The sequence below is a fragment of the Ursus maritimus genome, unplaced genomic scaffold (genome assembly GCF_017311325.1).
Source record: "Ursus maritimus isolate PB19 unplaced genomic scaffold, ASM1731132v1 scaffold_36, whole genome shotgun sequence".
In the NCBI taxonomy this organism is placed as follows: domain Eukaryota; kingdom Metazoa; phylum Chordata; class Mammalia; order Carnivora; family Ursidae; genus Ursus; species Ursus maritimus.
In genome coordinates this window covers 19,794,231-19,815,407 of record NW_024426230.1, presented here as the reverse complement: position 1 = coordinate 19,815,407, position 21,177 = coordinate 19,794,231, and the positions used below count along the sequence as shown (strand labels likewise).

Sequence of the window (21,177 nt, the reverse complement as noted above, 5' to 3'; positions counted from 1 at the left end):
AAATTTTTATACTTCAGGATGATACAGACTCTGGGTCCTCTCAGGTTTCCTCAAGAAGAAACAACAAAGGGGCGCCTGGGTGGCACAGCGGTTAAGCGTCTGCCTTCGGCTCAGGGCGTGATCCCAGCGTTCTGGGATCAAGCCCCACATCAGACTCCTCCGCTGTAAGCCTGCTTCTTCCTCTCCCACTCCCCCTGCTTGTGTTCCCTTTCTCGCTGGCTGTCTCTATCTCTGTCAAATAAATAAATAAAATCTTAAAAAAAAAAAAAGAAGAAACAACAAAAAAAAAGAGGAAACAAGTTAGGGGCTTGGGGAATTGATCATTAAAGGGATATATGAAATTATCTTCTGGACAAATTGAAGGCTGCTTGCATCGACAGTATTACCAGTCCTCTTCAGTTACATTCCCATCCTCGCTTTTAAAAAAGATATTTTTTTCAAATCTGGCCTCTCTTCTATTTCTGTTACAAGGTTCCTGAGTTCACCCACCACATGTAAACTCTGTTGAAGGTTCGTAGTATCACAATTGGGTTGCGAGTACCTCCTTTGGAATCTGACTCAAGAAACATTTCTCTGCAGGATGATGTTTCCTGTCCACAACACTGTTAATCATAAATCCCCTCAATAGCATCTTTGCTTCCAAATATCAAAATCAGAAGTGCATGGCTGGCTCAGCTGGAGGAGCCTTTGACTCTTTAACTCAGGGTAGTGAGTTTGAGCCCCAATTTGGATGTAGAGATTATTTAACTGAATAAATAAACCCTTAAAAAAATCAGTCTTCTCAATTATCATATGGTTTCACTCATTTATGGAACATAAGAAGTAGGAAGATCGGTAGGAGAAGAAAGGGATAAAGAAAGGGGGGGTAATCAGAAGGGGGAATGAAGCATGAGAGACTATGGACTCTGAAAAATAAACTGAGGGCTTCAGAGGGGAGGGGGTGGGGGAATGGGATAGGCTGGTGATGAGTAGTAAGGAGGGCACGTTTTGCATGGTGCACTGGGTGTTATACGCAACTAATGAATCATGGAACTCTACATCAAAACCCAGGGATGTACTGTATGGTGACTAACATAATAAAAAAATATTATTATTTTAAAAAAAAGAAAAAATCAGTCTTCTTACTGACTGCATTTCACTTTCATCAGACTGCATGTAGTTGCAGCTTTCCCTTTCCATTGCTTCTCCTACTATTGAAGCTAACTTTTGGATTCTCAGTGCAGCTATGCTTTTCACTGGTTTCATCAGCAAGTTTTAGATGTTTACTATGGGAAGGAAAGTTAAGGGAGTAATCTATTGGCTCTCAGTGCCACGCCTTCTTCACTCTTTTTCTGGTTCTTCCAATCTTTCCTAAACTTATTTCAAATTCTTCGTAAGTAAATAAGATTAGCTCTGAGATCCCATCCCCCTTCTACAGCCGTTTTACAAAAATCTATCTAGTTCTTCATCTTTATTCACTGCAGATTCATTGCTTCCCTTTGGTTTTCTACATCTTACCTTTCCAGACAGTGCTCTTGCTCCCACTCCCCTACTTGAAAATCTCCACTAGTTTTCCTCCATAAATCTCTTGCCTTTATGGCATCTGCTATTTGGAGGACCCAGACTAACACAAAACCTACCCAACGTAAATGTGAAATTTAGTGCAATGTGTTTTCTCCTAATTGATTCCATTACCTTCCATATGTCAGTGACTTATGAAGTGGACATTTTTTGTTTTAGCATATGAAACCCCTCCCTCCATTTGGGACATCTCCTCTTGTTGAAGTAGAGAGCCTACGTCCCACTGCAGAAGGTGAAACTACCTGATACTTACTTTCCTAGTCCCCCTCCACCACCACCACCACCACCACACACACACACTCACACTCTTAGAGATATGAACACACAGCTCATAGGCCAACATTCAATGTGGCAGTGTGTGGTATCAGTGGCGTGATGTGGTGGCTCTCTTTTGTAATCCTAGCAGGCTAACGGACCAGCCCTGCAATGCAGACTAGCTCTGCAACGTAAGGTGGACATTCTTATCAGCTAGCTAGCCTCCCAGTCTCATAAAACTCTGTGACACCAGATCTTTTTTTATAAACCTTTCTTCTGTTTAAAATAGGCACATATAGTTAGTTAGCTAGTTAGTTAGTTGTATTTGCTGATAAATAAGAATTGTGAAACAAGTTCCAGGAAGGGTTGCAGATAACAAGCCCTCAGGGAAGTAGAAACAAGTTGGATTAGTCCTAACCAGGGCTGAGAAACCAGTAAAAATCCAGCTGGTATCAATAGAAGTCCTTCCGGTGTTTATGGAACACAGTGCATACAATCACGTATGGTACAAAATGATTAACTGTAGTCATCTAGAATGATATGCCCATAGAAGGCAAAGCTTAGGGAAGAAGCTAACCTGTGGAAGTTTCACCTTGCATGAAAAGGCCAATTTTTCTTATTTCCCATTCCTAACACTTATCATTTTTTCTAAACTTAGAATCAGATTTCAGCATATTCTGGAGGCCAATTACAACATCAAACTTGAATAGCAAGACAGTTGAAACTTTACAAATTTATGTTGACAAAAATATGGAGAATACATGAGAAAATTCATTGAGTGCTAGACTGAGGAGGAAATGATTTTAGACTAAATATATATATGAAATATTTATATATTGTGTATATATTTGAAATATTACATATTAACACACACACACACATATGTATGTATAAATGCAATATGCTAGCTTAAACAGCCAGGAACGGTTCTAACAGTTTGTTCTGTAGGAGTGTTGGCATGAATTATTCATCAACAACTTTCCACTCACCTATAACTATGTATCCTAAGAGTGCCAGGTGCACTCCCTTCACCAAGATTTAAGAAATACACAGGTAAAGGGAGAGTCAGCATCTTTGGAAAGTACTATACTCTCCAACCTAACAATTTTTCAACTTCCAAGTGGTACAAGAGTGATAAAGCACACGGCCCCTGGATCACGAGGGTAAACAACCAATACACTTAAAATCATTCTGTACCCGTACAACCATTCTGTTTTTCACTTTCAGTACGGTATTCAATAAATTTCATGAGATATTTAACACTTTATTATAAAATAGGCTTTGTGTTAGATGATTTTGCCCAACTATAGGCTGATGTAAGTGTTCTGAGCATGTTTGACTCGGCTAAGCTGTGATGTTTGGTAGGTTAGGTGTATTAAATGCATTTTTTTCTCTTTTTAAAGATTGTATTCATTTATTTGACAGAGAGAGAAGCACACTCCCCACTGAGCAGGGAGCCCGATGTGGGCTCCATCCCAGGACCCCAGGATCATGACCTGAGCTGAAGGCAGACACTTAACCTACTGAGCCACCAAGGTGCCCCTAAATGCATTTTCAGCTTACAACATTTTTTTTTAATGATTTTTTATTATATTGTGTTAGTCACCATACAGTACATCCCCGGATTCCAATTCAGCTTACAACATTTTCAATTTACAGTGGGTTTATTGGGACATATCAGCATCGTAAGTCAAGGAAGACTGTACAGTGGTTGTTCTCCATGGCTGGGGATACTACAGTAGAATCTTCTGTTGATATAGGTACCATGATTTCAGTGGTGATACAAAGATTCCTAGATGGCAGATAATTATTACTGGCAAATAAGCATGATAAGGATGGGGTGCCTGGGTGGCTCAGTTGTTAAGCGTCTCCTTTCGGCTCAGGGCATGATCCCGGCAGTCTGGGATTGAGCCCAGCATCAGGCTCCTCCGCTGGGAGCCTGCTTCTTCCTCTCCCACCCCCCCTTCTTATGTTCCCTCTCTCGCTGGCTGTCTCTCTCTCTGTCAAATAAATAAATAAAATCTTAAAAAAAAAAAAAGCAGCATAAGTAAGGTTAATAGGGAGCAGGGCCTTGTGGTAACTGAATGGTTTGACCAGCAGGGATATTTAGCAGTATCTAATTGATCATGGGACCAAAACAGATGAGTAAAATACTAAGTAAATACTTGGTTGTTTTTGTATTTTTAAAAACCCTCTAGTGAAAGGAATTACAATCTCTCACCTAGTTCCCGTACCCCTTGAAGTAAGAGAAGGACAAGAAACCTTTAAGGATTCTACAGTAATATCGCTATAAAAATCCCTCCTATTCCCTTAAAGAGATCTATGGCTACTTATCAAGGTAACTTCACACAGGGTTTAAAAATGTGCTTTTCAGAATTTACTGGACACTGAATCTGAATTAACACCAGTTCCCAGGGGTATAGAGTGTCATTATGGCTCATCAGACAGAATGGGGGCTTACAGAATATGGCAGATTCTGTAGGTAATTTAAATTACAATAAGTTGAAAGTCTGAAGAGAATCTGAAAATAAAGATAATGTGAAGAGAAAAAATATGGCAACAAAGAGACAGTAGTGAATATTAGTATTAAGGGAAGTAGAAATAACTAGAAGAGAGATGACAAAGGGAAGCAAGATATTGTAAAGAGCTTAAGGCTTTGATTTAGAAAGCATGGATTTGGAACCCAGTTTTATTATTACTTACCAAACCTTATGTATATTCTGAGTTATTGTGGGGTCCAAAATTAAAATGGGATTATGTATAAGAAAACATTTGTAAACCTCAAATTTTCTACAAAGATAACTTATTCCCAGGAGCAAATAAAAAAGATGAGCACAAACCCTAGAGAAATCTTTAGTGCTAGGATAAGTTGAGCTTACTTATTTCATTGCTAGTTAGGGGGTTGAATACGTCAAACAAAGGCAAAATCAATAATTAAGTACTATATTATCATTAATGATTTGTGGTTTCATAATGAGTAATGTAAAAGAGAACCTAAACTCTTAATTCACAATTATTATTTCATTTCCTAGTCTCAATAGTAGAGGAAGATAATAGAGATTATAGTTGAAAGAGATATGATTGAGCCACCCTACAGTATCTATAAAATTTACTAATTTAATTCACTACTAAAAAATATTCACGCTAGGGGCGCCTGGGTGGCACAGCGGTTGGGCGTCTGCCTTTGGCTCAGGGTGTGGTCCTGGCGTTGCGGGATCGAGCCCCACATCAGGCTTCTCTGCTGTGAGCCTGCTTCTTCCTCTCCCACTCCCCCTGCTTGTTTTCCCTCTCTCACTGGCTGTCTCTATCTCTGTCGAATGAATAAATAAAATCTTAAAAAAAAAATATTCACGCTAAAAAAAAGTTTAACATGTTGGTGTATATAATTCCAGTTCTATTTCCTGTATGCATATATATTTGATAGAGACACTGTATTTTGTAGTCAGGCTTTTTTCCTTTAACACACTATGAATATTGCCCTGTGATTACTTAACATTTTTAATGACTATATGATATGGATTCCATTGGGTAAATATGCCATTTAAATTTTTTTATTTTTTAGTTGCACTACTGATAGGGATAAACTTTTATAATTATCACTGCTTGTAAAAAACCTTCCTTCATTCCAATTTATTCAGGCTTTCAGCTCCCTTGGTTCTTTTTTTTTTTTTTTTAAGATTTTATTTATTTGAGAGAAAGAGAGAGCACAAGCAAAGGGTATGGCAGGCAGAGGGAGAAGCACGCTGAGCAAGGAGCCGATGTGGGGCTCAATCCCAGGGGACCCCAGGATCAGGACCCAAGCAGAAGGCAGACGCTTAACCGACTGAGCCACCCAGGTGTCCCTCCTTTATTTCTTTCAATCAGTGATCAGTCTCCAATTCTTTGTTGACTTTTTGGTTGATAACAATTCTTGGTAACAGAGTGCTAGACTTCTGAGTGCTCAATATCAGTAAGTTACTAAAACAGAGGAACACTTTCAGGCTTGGGACTCTGTTACATAATGAATTTTTTTTATAATAAAGGCACAGACATTATGTAAAATCCTCACATTAATAGTAGTGATTATATTTACTGTATTTTTTCGTTTTTTTTTTTTTTTAAGATTTTATTTATTTATTTCAGAAGGAAAAAGCAGAAGAGTAGGGGGGAGGCGCAGAGGGAGAGGAAGAAGGGGACTCCCAGCTAAACAGGGAGACTGATGCAGGGCTCAATCCCAGGACCCACAGAGATCATGACCTGAGGCAAAGACAGACACTTAAACAACTGGAGCCACCCAGGTGCCCCTTTACTGTACTTTTTCAATGCAAAATTCATAGTATATACATTTTTTAAAAAGGGATAATTAAGCTTATAAAGTAATGATCTTCTGCCTTTGAAATTTAAAATTTACCTTCCATATACTCAACAATCAATCAATGCAAATTTAGTAGGCACATTTGCAATGACACAAGGATAATGGTCAAAATTAATAAAACTTGGAATCTGTAACTATTGCTTCAATGGTGCATATATCATTAAGGGTTAAAGCAAAATTTAATGATGATTTCAGATTTACAACTGAGGTCAAAAGAGTCTAAACCAGGTGCTGACATACTATGCCAGAGGTCTGTTTTTGTTTGACCTGAGCTAAGAATGTAGTTTACATTTTTAAAAGTTTGTAAAAAAAAAAAAAAAAGAAAGAAAGAAAAAAAACCCCAAAGAAGATGCCACAATCTATCTGTAGCTTACAAAGCCAAAAATATTTACTTTTTGGTCTTTTACAGAAAGTTTGCCAACTTCAGACCTAAACTATAGAAACATAATAAAATCCGTTTAGAAGGAAAGATAAAGCATTTAAAAGGCATGTATGTAACTATGAATATGTTACAGTACCTACAAACAGAAAAAGTAACCAAGTCTTTACGTTCCATTCAGCTTAGCTTCAAATTGTTGTAAAACCTCTTTTATTCCTCAGCAGTCATGGAGTAATACAAAGAATCACAACTTAAAATGAAGCCAAATACATTAGAAAACCAGTTAGTGACACAAGAAATGAAAAAGAATGAGAATAGTTCACAATTGTAATAAAGTGATCACTGAGTAAACTACGACACAGAACCATAGATTTTTAGAACAAGATAGAACCTTAAAAATCACCTAGTCCAGCCCTCACATTTTAGAGATGGGAACACTGAGACCTAGACCTGGCAAGTGACTAGCCCAAGGTCACATGGCTAATTTCCTCTAAAGCTAGAATAACCCAGGTCTATTGTTAGGTCAATAGAGATAGGTCAATATTATATCAAGTATAGCAAGTGAAAGTGATAGGTCGATACTATAATACATATATTTTTTATTTTAACATATTTGGAAGGTGGAAAAATAGGACACCTCTCACACATCTACAGAAATAAATCGTTTTATTTTTATAACATTCCTTTTCTTTTTATGATGCATACAGTACTTATAGCCCAAGAATTCTGAGAAAAGCTATAGAAGACCTGGCACTATTTTTGAGAATTACACAACTGGGCAGCAAAATAACACCTTTATAAATGTTGGGACATATAGAAATAAAATTTAGTGTTTTCACACAAAAATAGGGAAGTTACATTCAACACGTTTTCCTTAACGTGCATTTAAAATGTTTAAGTGTTTTCTAAAACTTTGGTCATCATGCTTCATTATAACTTGCTAAATTTCACAATTATGTAGATGATTTAACCCAAACGGTAAGCAAATATATCACATTAATGCAGCAGCAAAAGCAAGCTAATACTGCACAATCATATTAGCAGACTGATTTCAGAAATACATGTTTTTCACAAATAGCACACAAGTTAGTTTGTGATAACATAGTTCAATAACTTTTCTTTCATTTCATAAAATAAGGCTGAGTAATGAGACATAGCAGAACATGATTACATAATAAAAAGTATATTTTTAATTACAAATCTAATTGTACATATAGGGCAATGAATTGTGGTTTCTATAGAATAGTGCAAATGAGCAGGACTTTCCTCAAAAAATAATATAATTGGATTCATTCCATGTACCTCAGATTTCATGAATGTTAGGTTATATCAATTATTTTAGGGTTTTGTGTGATGGGTGCAAGTGGTAGGGTTGATACAGGGCAGATGTGTACTCATTGGCTGCAAATACAAACAGCCATTGACTTAATTTACCAGATGAGAAGTGCAGGCACTGAAAATGTAACTTTAAAAAAGCTCCATTTGTCATCTGTAAACAATTTTCTTCACCATACTATATTTCATCAAAGATTCATAAATCATTTCATATTGTCATATCGAGCAATTCTTCTAAACTCTTTTTGATATGTGGTGGTTGAGATGCAGCCTGATTTAACAGATTCTGACCCATTTGTGCAAAAAGTGCTTTTGATAATTTAGCTGTGGCTGTTCGTATATTTCCTCCAGCTCCAGGCAAAGAGCCACTATTTGTCATGTTACCCAAGAGATGCCATAAAACAACCAACACTTTCTGTTCTGTGGCATGGGGCTTCCTTTGATGAAGTTCCATAACAATATCTGAAACATAAAAATGTAGTAAATAGTGAGGTTTTTATTCAAGTTTGGCTAATTAAAAAGCATACAAAATATACTAAGCTTCTTCCCTATGCCATTTGTCCTAAAATGTCAAGCTTTTTAAAGAAAATTAAGGTCAGAAACTTTCCTCCCAGAGAATGGAATCTTTAAGTATTAAAATTCTATATATGACAGCTTAGTTCAGGCAAAAGTAGTAAACACAGGAATTAAAGCCAAAATCCATCTCAGTGTTTTCCAAATGTAGTTAAATAAAAACATACATTTTTAACTCACTGACCTTTTATCAAACACATAATTTGAAACAGTTTCCCAAGTGCACCAAATTGACTTTAATGTCTTTTTATTTTTTCTGTATTATTTCTACTGATAAGAAGACTAAATACTTACTGGGAAAAAAAGGCTAAAATTCTTTTAAAAAAATTTGGGGGGTAAAAGTCTTAAAAGGTTCTCATGTGGATGATTATGCAATTTATTTTTACATTATGGGTAATGATATTGAATTTGGTAGTTATCTCAAAATTAAATTGAAATGTCTATCAGTTTATCCTTAGTTAATAAAATATTTCTTTAAAATAGCAATTAAAAAATACTTACCAGCAAGCTTTTCAGTCATATCCTGTTTTGCTTTTCCATTTAAAAACTGAGCTTTTGTACAAAATGGCTGCAGAAGCAAGTAATTGTCTAAACAAAAAAGAGTAATACAGACATATAAGGAATTATGAGATCTTATTTTCCATTACATAGAACTGAAAGGAAAATATATTCATGCAAATGAATGCAATTATGTTGAAAAGATTTTTAAATCTATGCAATCGCTACTTAACATTATCTATAAAACCTTAATAGAATAATATTCTTATAGCAAATAAGAAATAAAAATACCTCTGTATTAAAAGAGCTATCATATGGTATAAAAAAGCAAAAGAATTGCCCATCTCCCAAGCATCTTATTCCAAAAAATAGAATATAGGTTTATCAAATACAAACAAAAACAGAAAAAAAATTGTTTTGAGGGTAGTATTTATCTTTACTGATTTTTTCAAAGTTTTACTTTTGTAATAATTATAGATTCAAAGATGTTGCAAAGGTCCTGGGTACCTTTCACCAAAGGTTACATCTTACAAAATTATAGTACACATCAAAACAAGGAATCTGACATTTATAAATACATGTGCATAGTTCTAATCTAAATCATTCACCTATTTGTTGATTTTTGGAGTTTTTTTTTATAAGCTCTCCACCCAAGTGGAGCTTGAACTCATGACCCCAAGATCAAAAGTCACATGCTCTACTGAATGAGCCGGCCCCTACCTGTGTATAGTTCTATGTCACTTTATCACATGTGTAGATTTGTGAAACGATCACTGCAATTAACATACAGAAATACTCTATCACCACAAAGATCTCCCTAGTCACATCCAGCCCCTCCAACCTAGCTGCCCCTTAACCCTGATAACCATTAACCTGTTTTCCATCTCCATAAATTTTATCATTTTGAGAGGGTTATACAAATGGAATCCTACAGCATGTGATCTTTTGGGACTGCCTTTTTCCACTCAGCATAATGCCCTTTAGATTCATCCAAATTGTTGTGTGTATCCATAATACTAATTTATTACTAAGTGTTCTATGGCATGGATGTTATCACAAATTTTTTCATGATTAACCCACTGAATTACATTTAGGTTGTCTGCAGTTTTTGGCTATTGCAAATAAAGCTGCTATGAACAATGGTGTACCGGTTTTTGGATAGAAGTGAGTTTTCATTTCTCTGGAATAAATGCCTAACGATACAACTGAAGGGTTAATATGATAAGTGTAGTTTAGTTTTTCTGAGAAACTGCCAAACTGTTTTCTACAGTGGCTACACCATTTTATTTACATTCTCACCAGCAATACAGCAAAAATTCAGTTTCTCTGAAATCTTATTAGCATTGGTGTTGTCACTCTTTTTAATCTTAGCTGTCCTGATACTTGCTATAAACTGAATGTCTGTGTCCTCCAAAATTCGTATGTTGAAATCCAATCCCCATTGTTATGGCATTTGGAGGTGAGACCTTTGGGAGGTGATTAGGTCATGAAGGTGGAGCCCTTATGAATGGGATTAGTGCTCTTTTATAAAAGATGCTCCAAAAAGCTCCTGTGCCCCTTCCATCATGTGACATCACAAACAGAAGATGGGAAAGACACCAAATCTGTTGGCACCTTGACCTTGAAATCTCCAGCCTCCGGAACTATGAGAAATAAATGTTTGTTTTTACGCCATTCAGTCTGCAGTTTATTGTAGCAGCCCTAACAGAGTAACATATTTGTATAATGATCACGGTCTTAACTTGAATTTTACATTTCCCTAATGACTAGGGATGTTGAACAGCTTTTCATGTGTTTATCTGCCATCCATATATTCTCTTCAGCAAAATGTTTCTTCATGTCCTTTGTCCATTTTCTAATTGGATTGTTTATTTTAATGTTCAGTTTTGAGAGTTTTTATATACTCTGAGTTCTTCCTCATATATGTGGTTTGCAAACACTTTCTCCCAATCTGTAGTATGTCTCTTTATGTACTTAATAGGGTCTTTTGTGAGCAAATGTTTTTAATTTTGATGAAGTCTAATTTATCAACTTTTATGGATCACGCTTTTAGTGTCATGCTAACAACTCCACCAAACGAACTCTTTCTATGTCTATCTATGTAATCAGGTCCTAACTATTTCTACCTATGTAATCCTTACACGTTTTATAGTTAAGTTTTACATTTATTTGCATCAGATGTGAGACTGAGGTAGAAAAAAAGAACTGAAAAGTCAAAAATAAGGGAAGGTAAAGTCAATTTAATGGGACAGTATTTAATCTCTAAAAATAATTTAAAATACTACTGAGAATATCACAACATTAAATGACAAATATTGACTATGATTGCAACATTATAAAAAAAACATAATGCATAGAACCAGGAAGTACAAAAGTAAAGTCAAAATAATTTCAGTGCCAAAGTAAAGATTTCTTACCTACATGCTGACTCAGTGCCTGAACAACATTTGTGGCGGCAGCATAGATGCCTGGATTCTTAGAATTCAGATTGTTATCTACTATCGCTGGAATTAGCATGTTGATTATAGGAGATAAGTTGTCTCTAAGCAAAGGAATCATTTTGTGCATTGTTTCTAGAGCCACCAGATTTACTTTACTATTGGAATCATGAAGTCGAGATTTAAAAGCATCAAAGATCTGAAAACAAATTGGTAAATTATTTAAGGTGAAATAATGTTTATAGCTATTTAAATTCTTTTTGGCATTCTATACTGTTTATCCTATTAAAACACTGTTTAAAAACATACATACAACATCTTATTTAAGCTGAACTTAGATAATAGGAAATTTTATAAAAGTTTGGGTGTTAAATCTAAGTCTCAAACCTTCTTATAGCAAAAAGACAAGTCTTCAAAGATCACCCAAAAAGACATACTAATAAATTAAGGTTGATATCTGCTTAGTAGGAAGATGACTGGCTTACTGTAAATGTGATAAAAATGCTATTTTTTGGCAAGTTGGCTTAGCTAACTCTAAGAACTCAAGGAAAGTTTCTATTTTTATCACTATTCATAACTGAATTAGACACATACGTTTTACCATAGAGATCTGATTTAGTTTCAGTTTAAGTGTCTTATGAGAATTTTATATGCAATTTCTGATCTAAATTTTTATTTAGATCTTAACCTGATTACTTTAACAACTATTAACCTGATTACTTTAACAACTATTCCTCTTATTTAGAATTCTTAACTTTCATAAGCTTAAGGTATATTAAGGGAATGATAAGCAAATCTTTAGTCACATCAAGTGAGTAAAGAGCTATTCTGTGAGGCTTAAAAAAATATGTGTGTGTATATATATATATATATATATATGTATCACATAAAAACTATGAAAGTTAATATATATACAGAAAATTTTTCACGGTAAGAACAGTCTTCCCAAGAGATAGATAGATTTATTTATTTATTTATTTAAAGATTTTATTTATTTATTTGACAGAGAGAGGCAGCCAGCGAGAGAGGGAACACAAGCAGGAGGAAGGGGAGGGAAGAAGCAGGCTCCCAGCGGAGGAGCCTGATGAGGGACTCGATCCCAGAACGCTGGGATCACGCCCTGAGCCAAAGGCAGACGCTTAACGACTGAGCCATCCAGGCGCTCCCCAAGAGATTTATTTTTACTCAAAATTAAGAGACAGCACTACTGGAATTAAGAGTAGTTATGGTATGTTGGCCAAGTTTAATGCACATAAATACAAATTTAAAATGGAATTTAGTTAATAAATTACTAATGGAATTAACTGAACTAACTCCGAAGAAGCAAAAATTATCTGTGCTCATTTATTACTATTTCCTTTTCTACTGCTTGTTATCTTCCTAAGGGTTGGTATATAAATTAGTATATAAATTAGTACATACAAGATTTCTAATCTACATATAAAAATTTTAATATCTACTCTTAAGTAATATCAGAGCTCTGAAATGCCCTGGTTCTTAAAATACTTATTGATTTGCTCAACATATATTCACTGAATGTCAGGTTCTAAGAGCTCTGAGAATACAGAGCTTTCAAGAAGTTACCACTTAATGGGAGAATTCAGAAAAATAAGAAGCTATTTTTAAATTTTTCCCAACTACTTTGATTTGTTCCAGAATGCTTTTAACACAGCAAAACCTAAGCAATCCATTCTTCTCACTAAGTGTAACATTTTAAAACAATATATGTAAGGTACTTTTGGGCAATTTCTTATACTAATGAGGTGTTAGCTACATATTGAAAATGAAAATTAATTTGACAGTTCATTACCTTCACAATGTTTCCAACAACAAGCTCTTGATTGTTTTCAGTATCTGATAAAAGCTGCTTAATCCCATTAATGCGATCACGGAAGTCTTTTGCATTTAATAAGCTGGTTATGACTTTAATGTATTCAGCACTTTCTAAGGAATTGCGGGGAATTGATTTTCTGGTGATGTCACGAATTTCAGTTACTTCTCTAAAGTTAAAGAAAGGTAAATTTAATTTCATTATTAATTTCCTATAAGAAACAGAAACATAATAAATAGTTCTTATTACACATTTATTTTTCAAAAATTCACAAAGTGATCTAACCCATAGCCAGAATACCTGTGTTGGGGGTCCCTAAAATCTCCCCTGAGTTTGGTGATTTGCAAGGACGACTCACAGGATTCAGCATGTAGTTTTACTCACAGCTAAGATTTATTACAGAAGGTTACAAAGCAAAATCAGCAAAGGAAAAAAGTGCAGGGGTCAAAGTCTGGTTGAAACTAGATATAAGCTTCCAAGGGTCCTTTCCCAGTGGAGTCACACAGGACAAATTTAATTACTCCAGTAACAACCCATGACAACACATGTGAAATGCTGTCTACCAATGAACCTTATTAGAAACTCAATGCTCAGGCTTTTTTTTTTTTTTTTAAAGATTATTTATTCATTTGAGAGAGAGAGAGCACATGCAATAGGGAGAGTGAGAGAGAATCTGAAGCAGATTCTGCACTTAGTGCAGAGCCTGACACAGGACTCGATCCACAATTGTAAGATCATGACCTGAGACAAAAGCAAGAGTCAGATGCCTAACCAACTGAGCCACCTAGGCACCCTTCAATGCTCAGGGTTTTTACTGGGTGTTGGTCATGATTGGCCCTCTGTCTAGGATATACTGAAATTCTAGGCTCCCAGAAGGAAAGCAGCTCTTTAGCATAAACCACATCGTTTGCCCAAATAACTGTAGTATAGTAAACTACTCTTATCAGTTAAGGAACAGTGGCAATCCTCCTTAAATCGTAGTTCCCAGATGCCAACCAAGGGCTCACCTTGTAAGTAGGACTTTCCAAAAATAGTAGTTTCAGTCCTCCTATGTTAACTCAAAATATCCATGTGATTTTGCATGAGAAAACTAGAATCTTGACACCAGAAGGGCTTACTATTTCAATGACTTACTATTACTAGCATCTTGTTTTTTTATTGCTATAAAGGGGCGAGTCAATATAGCAGATGAATGATCCCTTTGAAACTAAAGTGTCATACAAACTGACTGGTCTTTTTTTTTTTTTTTTAAGATTTTCATTTATTTATTTGAGAGAGAGAGCACGAGCAGAGGGGAGAGGCAGAGCGAGAGAGAGAGAGAGAGAAGCAGGCTCCCTGCTGTGGGGCTCGATCCCAAGACCCTGAGATCATGACCTGAGCCAAAGGCAGATGCTTAACCAACTGAGCCACCCAGACAACCCCAAATTGACAGGTCTTAAAGACAATGGTAAGAATTGCCAGTCACCATTTCTCTGACTACCAGTATTAAAAATGGTGCCGAAGTTGTTTTAAGAGCACTGATAAATGAACGACTCAGAATCATCCTAAAAGTAGACACAGGATGATGATCTAGAATGCAGATCTTAGATGCATTCGTTATTTTTAATTTGCTTAAATAAATTGATCTGAGGCTAATTTGTGAAATGATTAATTCTGTATGAGAAAAAGAGGACTCAATTTATATTTAAACTGAGAAGTATATAATACATAAAAGGTGAATAAATGAAAAGAGTAAAAAAGAACACCTCAAGAAGCCATCTAATTACTGAAACTTGTGTTCAAAGATGGCTTTTTTGTTATTTAAAACAAAATGGATTTGATAGTACAATAACAGTGAATATACCTTAGGGTATACACAAAAAACAGACGAGCACGCACATACACACACACCTCAATCAATCAATTCAAAAGAAGGCAGAACAAGAGACTAATTTTAGACATAAAGACACCTGTAGATAGAAAGTGAGGAGACAGAGAAACATTTATTATGCAAATGGACATCAAAAGAAAGCCAGAGTAGCGATACTTATGTCAGACAAACTAGATTTTAAACTGAAGACTGTAACAAGAGATGAAGGGCACTATTATCATAATAAAGGGGGCTATCCAAAGAGAAGATCTAGCAATTGTAAATATTTATGGCCCCAACTAGGGAGCATCCAAACATATAAAACAATTAATAACAAATATAAAGGAACTCATTGATAATAATATAATAATAGTAGGAGACTTTAACAGCCCACTTACAACAATGAACAGATCATCTAAACAGAAAATTAACAAGGAAACAATGGCTTTGAATGACACACTGGACCAGAGGGACTTAACACATACATTCAGAACATTTCATCCTAAAGCAGAATATACATTCAAGTGCACATGGGACATTCCCCAGAATAGATCACATACTAGGTCATAAATCAGGCCCAAATAAGCATAAGTAGACTGAGATCATACTGTGCGTATTTTCCTACCACAATGCTATGAAACTTGAAGTCAGCCACAAGAAAAAATTTGGAATGACCACAAATACATGGAGGTTAAACAACATGCTACTGAACATGAATGGGTCACCAGGAAATCAAAGAAGAAGTAAGAAAAATACATGGAAACAAATGAAAATGAAAATAGAATGGTCCAAAACCTTTGGGATGCAGCAAAAGCAGTCATAAGAGGGAAGTATATAGCAATACAGGCCTACCTCAAGAAGCAAGAAAAATCTCAAACAACCTCACTTTACACCTAAAGGAGCTATAAAAAGAACAACAAAGCCTAAAGCCAGCAGAAGGCAAATAATAAAGATTAGAACAGAAATAAATAGTATAGAAACTAAAAAACAATAGAACACAACAATGAAAGCAGCAGTGGTTCTCAGAAAAAATTAACAAAATTGGTAAACCCTTAGCCAGACTGATTAAAAAAAAAGACCCAAATAAATAAAATCATGAATGAAAGAGGAAAGATCACAACCAACACCAAAGAAATACAAACTGTTATCTTTTATAAATATTTTATTTATTTGAGAGAGAGAGAGGGAGAGAGAAGCAGACTTCCCGCTGAGCAGAGCCCGATGCGGGGCTCAATCCCAGGACCCTGAGCTAAAGTCAGTTGCTCAACCAACTGAGCCACCCAGGCACCCCAGAAATACAAACAATTAAGAGAATATTATATGCCACCAAGTCAGGCAATCTGGAAGAAACAGATGCATTCTTAGAAACATTTAAACTACCAAAACTGAAACAGGAAGAAATAGTAAATTTGAACAGACTCATAACCAGCAAGGAAATAGAATCAGTAATCAAAAATCTTCCATGATACAAACTTCAGGGCTACATGGCTTCACAAGAGAATTCTACCAAACATTTAAGGAAGAGTGAATACCTATTCTTCTCAAACTATTCCAAAAAATAGAAAAGGAAGGAAAACTTCCAAATTCATTCTATGAGACCAGCATTATCCTGATTCCAAAACCAAACAAAGTCTCCACTAAAAAAGAGAACTACAGGTCATTATTTCTCATGAACATGGATGCAAAAATTCTCAACAAAATACTAGCAACTTGAAACCAACAGTACATTAAAGAATCATTCACCAGGATCAAGTGGGATTTATTCCTGGGCTGCAAGGATGGTTCAATATTCACAAATCAATCAATGTGATACACCACATTACTAAAAGAAAGGAAGATGCAGAAAAGGCATCTGACAAAGTACAGCATAGATTCATGATAAAAACCCTCAAGAAAGTAGGTTTATTTATTTATTTATTTTTAAGATTTTTATTTATTTATTTGACAGAGAGAGACAGCCAGCAAGAGAGGGAACACAAGCAGGGGGGAGTGGGAGAGGAAGAAGCAGGCTCCTAGTGGAGAAGCCTGATGTGGGGCTCGATCCCAGAATGCTGGGATCACGCCCTGAGCGGAAGGCAGACGCTTAACAACTGTGCCACCCAGGCAGTCCAAGAAAGTAGGTTTAGAGGGAAACATACCTCAACATAATAAAGGCCATATATGAAAAACCCACAGCTAAAATCATTCTCAATGGAGAAAAACTGAGAGCTTTTTCCTCTATGGTCAGGAACAAGACAGGGCTGTCTGCTCTCACCACTGTTATTTAGCATAGTACTGGAAGTCCTAGCCTCAGCAATCAGACAACAAAAAGAAATAAAAGGCAGCCGAATCGGCAAGGAAGAAGTCAAACTTTCACTATTTGCAGATGACATGATATTTTATATAGAAAACCAAAAAAAAAAATCCACAAGAAGTTGCCAACTGATAGATGAACTCAGTAAAGTTGCAGGATATAAAATTAACGTACAGAAATCTGTTGCATTTCTATATACCAATAATGAACAGCAGAAAGAGAAATTAAGAAAACAATCGCATTTACAATTGAACCAAAAACTAGAAGATACCTAGGACTAAACCTAACCAAAGAGGTAAAAGATCTGTACTCTAAAAACTATAAAACACCTAAGAAAGAAATCAAAGATGACACAAAGAAATAGAAAAACATTCCATGCTCATGGATTAGAAGAACTAAGATTGTTAAAATGTCTATACTACCTAAAGCAATTTATACGTTTAATGCAAATCCTATCAAAATACCAACAGCATTTTTCACAGAGCTAGAACAACCCACCCACCCTACAATTTGTATGGAACCACAGAAGACCCTGAATAGCCAAAACAACCTTGAAAAAGAAAAGCAAAGCTGGAGGCATCATGATTCTGGACTTCAAGTTATATTATAAAGCTGTAGTGATCAAAACAGTATGGTATTTGCACAAAAACCAACGCATAGATCAATGGAACAGAACAGAAAACCCAGAAATAAACCCACAACTATATGGTCAACTAATCTTCGACAAAGCAGGAAAGAATATCCCATGCAAAAAGATGGTGTGTTCAATAACTGGTGTTGAAAAAACTAGGCAGCAACATGCAAAAGAATGAAATTGGACCTTTCTTTCTTTCTTTCTTTCTTTCTTTCTTTCTTTCTTTCTTTCTTTCTTTCTTTCAGATTTTTATTTATTTATTTGGCAGAGAGAGACAGAGAGAGAGAGAAAGCACAAGCAGGGGGAGCAGCAGGCAGAGGGAAAGGGAGAAGCAGGCTCCCTGGTGAGCAGACAGCCCGACATGGGGCTTAATCCCAGGACCCTGGGATCATGACCTGTGCAGAAGGCAGACTCTTAACTGACTGAGCCACCCAGGCACCCCCCAAAAATATATTTTTAAAAATTATATAATCAGGCTATTACATATTAAATAGTGTAAACAGGTTACACAATTATATATATAATTATATTTATAAAAATTTTAAGAGTAGTCTTTTCTGGTTGGTGGTACTATGGATGATTGGTTAATTCTTCTTCAAATGTTTGGATTTTCTAAAGTTTTTTTTTTTTCACTAAAGCTTTAATAATGTTTAGTGCATGTAAAAGCCAGTTGCTGTGAATATATAATTGCCTTATTAAATATAATTACCTCACACTTTCTAAGTCCCTACCAACTTTTAAAACTCCATTAAGTTTTGACAAATACTCCTGGGATAGTTCATAAAAACATCCAAATGAGACTACTGTCACTTGGGAGTAACTTCTCTAACGATGTGGACTATTGAATGATCCTACCTTTCAGCTGAATTGAAAGCATCTCTAGAAACAGATGATGACCTTGTATTTCCAAGAGTGCCAGTATGAGATCGTCTTCCTTTTGCTGAAGGAGTATCTAGTGGTATCTCTCCTAAGCCCTTTAAGTAATATAAAGAAAGGCAGTGTAATAAAAAAGTCTTAAAACCAGTTAAGTGAAATAATTTATACAATGCAATTTTCATAGAAGTCATTATTGATCTTTTTATAAGTGAACACATCTTAATAATCAGCTATGGTTATGCTTTAAAGGGTATCAATACATAAAATACCTTCTAATTAGTAGTAACTTAACCAAATATGTGACCAACTAATAGGAAATTATATTAGCTGGGTAAAACTTTAAAATTTTAAAATTAATATGCTATATTTTATAACTACTCTTTTTTTTTTTTTTGAAAGATTTTATTTATTTGACAGAGAGAGAGAGCCAGCGAGAGAGGAACACAAGCAGGGGGAGCGGGAGAGGAAGAAGCAGGCTTCCAGGAAAGGAGCCTGACGTGGGGCTCGATCCCGGGATTCCGGGATCACGCCCTGAGCCGAAGGCAGACGCTTAACGACTGCGCCACCCAGGCGCCCCTATAACTACTCTTCTTAAACCTTAAAATCTATAGAGAAAATATGAACACATTACATAGATAATGAATTCCTATGCTACAGCAGGGTGAGAATAAACACTTAGATAAGAACTATTTAAAAATACTTGTACTTGAAATGACTCACAAATACAACCTGCCTCAGTTCAGTAAGATAATTCTTTACATGGTGATTTTAATTATTTCTATATGAAGTAAGCTAAAATTTTTAAGATCAATAAGCAGGAAAAAATGCTCTAAAATGTATATTGCCATACATCTTCGAAAAATTGTCCTTTCATAAATGAATCCTTTATCCAAGATTATCAGTAACATAAATTACCATAGAAAAATTCTACATTATTAAATTAAACATATTTTTGCAAAAAAAAATGTAAGTGGATTACTTTTTATAAGATACTTTTCACATTTTATTTTACTTGATATTCCCTCAGTCACTCATTTCAGATATGTCTGAATCCCCATTATCTACCAGGATTAAATAAAACACAGGCTCCCCATCCCAATCAATGTTCTGCAGTGTGATAGGAACTCTACTAGTGGAATATGCAAGGTAAATAAAGCAGGGACCAAGCATGATGAACATCACTATCCTTATTCTATAAAAATAAAGAATTCAGGTTAAAGAAATGAGGTGATGTACCTAACATTATATAATTGACTAATTCTCCAACCCAAGTCTTGAATTAAATCCAAGTCTTGTAACTCCAATAAACCACACTATATTCTACCAAATACCAAGCTTCTGTTCAATAAACACTTACTGACACTCCAAATGTCTACTGCAGTTGTTTTTCAACTGCAGTTGTTGAAATGCTACTGCAGCTATATTCTGAATGGTTAACAGAGAAATAATCAAAGAAGTAATTACTTCTACCTTTAGTTTCCTGGTACTTTGCTTTTAAAGATGTTTACAAATTAAAGTTTTTCCACATACCTTTTGCCGTAAGCTTTTAACAGATTCCTTAATATATGGCAAATCTTTGGATGGGACATATTTTTCAAGCATTTTATCAAAGTTTGGATGACACATCATAAGGAAAAGCATCTTTCGACCATAGTACCTATGGACATTTGAGAAATATGCAAATAAGTTTATATACCTTAACAAACTCAGTGTCTGTCCCTTAGATGCAATTTTTTTTTTCAATAGAAAAAACCTGTCAATAACAAGATTGTCATCCCTATTTTAAACAAGCTCCTGAAATGTAGTTATACTAACTGAACTGGAGTATAGCATTCTCCTGTCCCTCACCTTTAGAAAACACTATAGCTTCCAATCTTCAAATCTCTTTTTGGAGAGCCAAATGTTTGAATTCTATTTTTCAGGCACCCTTGGGTCCATATCAAGGCTGGTATTTGGCAGAACTGTGAGTTAGGAGAAGTCTGTCTTTATCCTTGGGTCCCTTGCTCATTGGGCAAGAGGTTGCTGGTGAGAGGTGTTCTGACCTAAGTCAACCTTCCCTAGGTTCTGTATTTCCTATATTTCTTACCCTCGCTCTTTTTGTTCTCCCTGCCTAAACTTACCTGGGTTCCAATTCTTCAAAAACCTATTCTTTGCTACCTAAAACATACCCAAAGTCAGTTGATAAATCATAGATGATATATAATGAATGTGTAATACTCTCCAAACTAATTTTTTATGGTAGTATATAAATTTTAAAATAATTCTTTTTTTTTAAAAAAAATAATTCTCTTTAGGATAAAAC

The 21,177-nt window shown here is 35.4% G+C and overlaps 1 protein-coding gene across 2 annotated transcripts in view; it reads right to left on the bottom strand.

Moving 5' to 3' along the window:
• Positions 1 to 7,197: 7,197 nt before the first annotated feature.
• Positions 7,198 to 21,177, bottom strand: part of TOGARAM1 (TOG array regulator of axonemal microtubules 1) — a 69,167-nt gene continuing 55,187 nt past the window's right edge. For both annotated transcript variants that reach the window (XM_040620864.1, XM_040620865.1), the window contains 6 exons: positions 20,406 to 20,532; positions 18,855 to 18,973; positions 13,203 to 13,392; positions 11,372 to 11,591; positions 8,958 to 9,044; positions 7,198 to 8,345 (listed from right to left, as the gene is read on the bottom strand). In XM_040620864.1, coding sequence (XP_040476798.1) covers positions 8,092 to 8,345; positions 8,958 to 9,044; positions 11,372 to 11,591; positions 13,203 to 13,392; positions 18,855 to 18,973; positions 20,406 to 20,532 — 997 coding nt within the window. In that variant the 3' untranslated portion in view covers positions 7,198 to 8,091. The remainder of the gene's footprint in view (positions 8,346 to 8,957; positions 9,045 to 11,371; positions 11,592 to 13,202; positions 13,393 to 18,854; positions 18,974 to 20,405; positions 20,533 to 21,177) is intronic.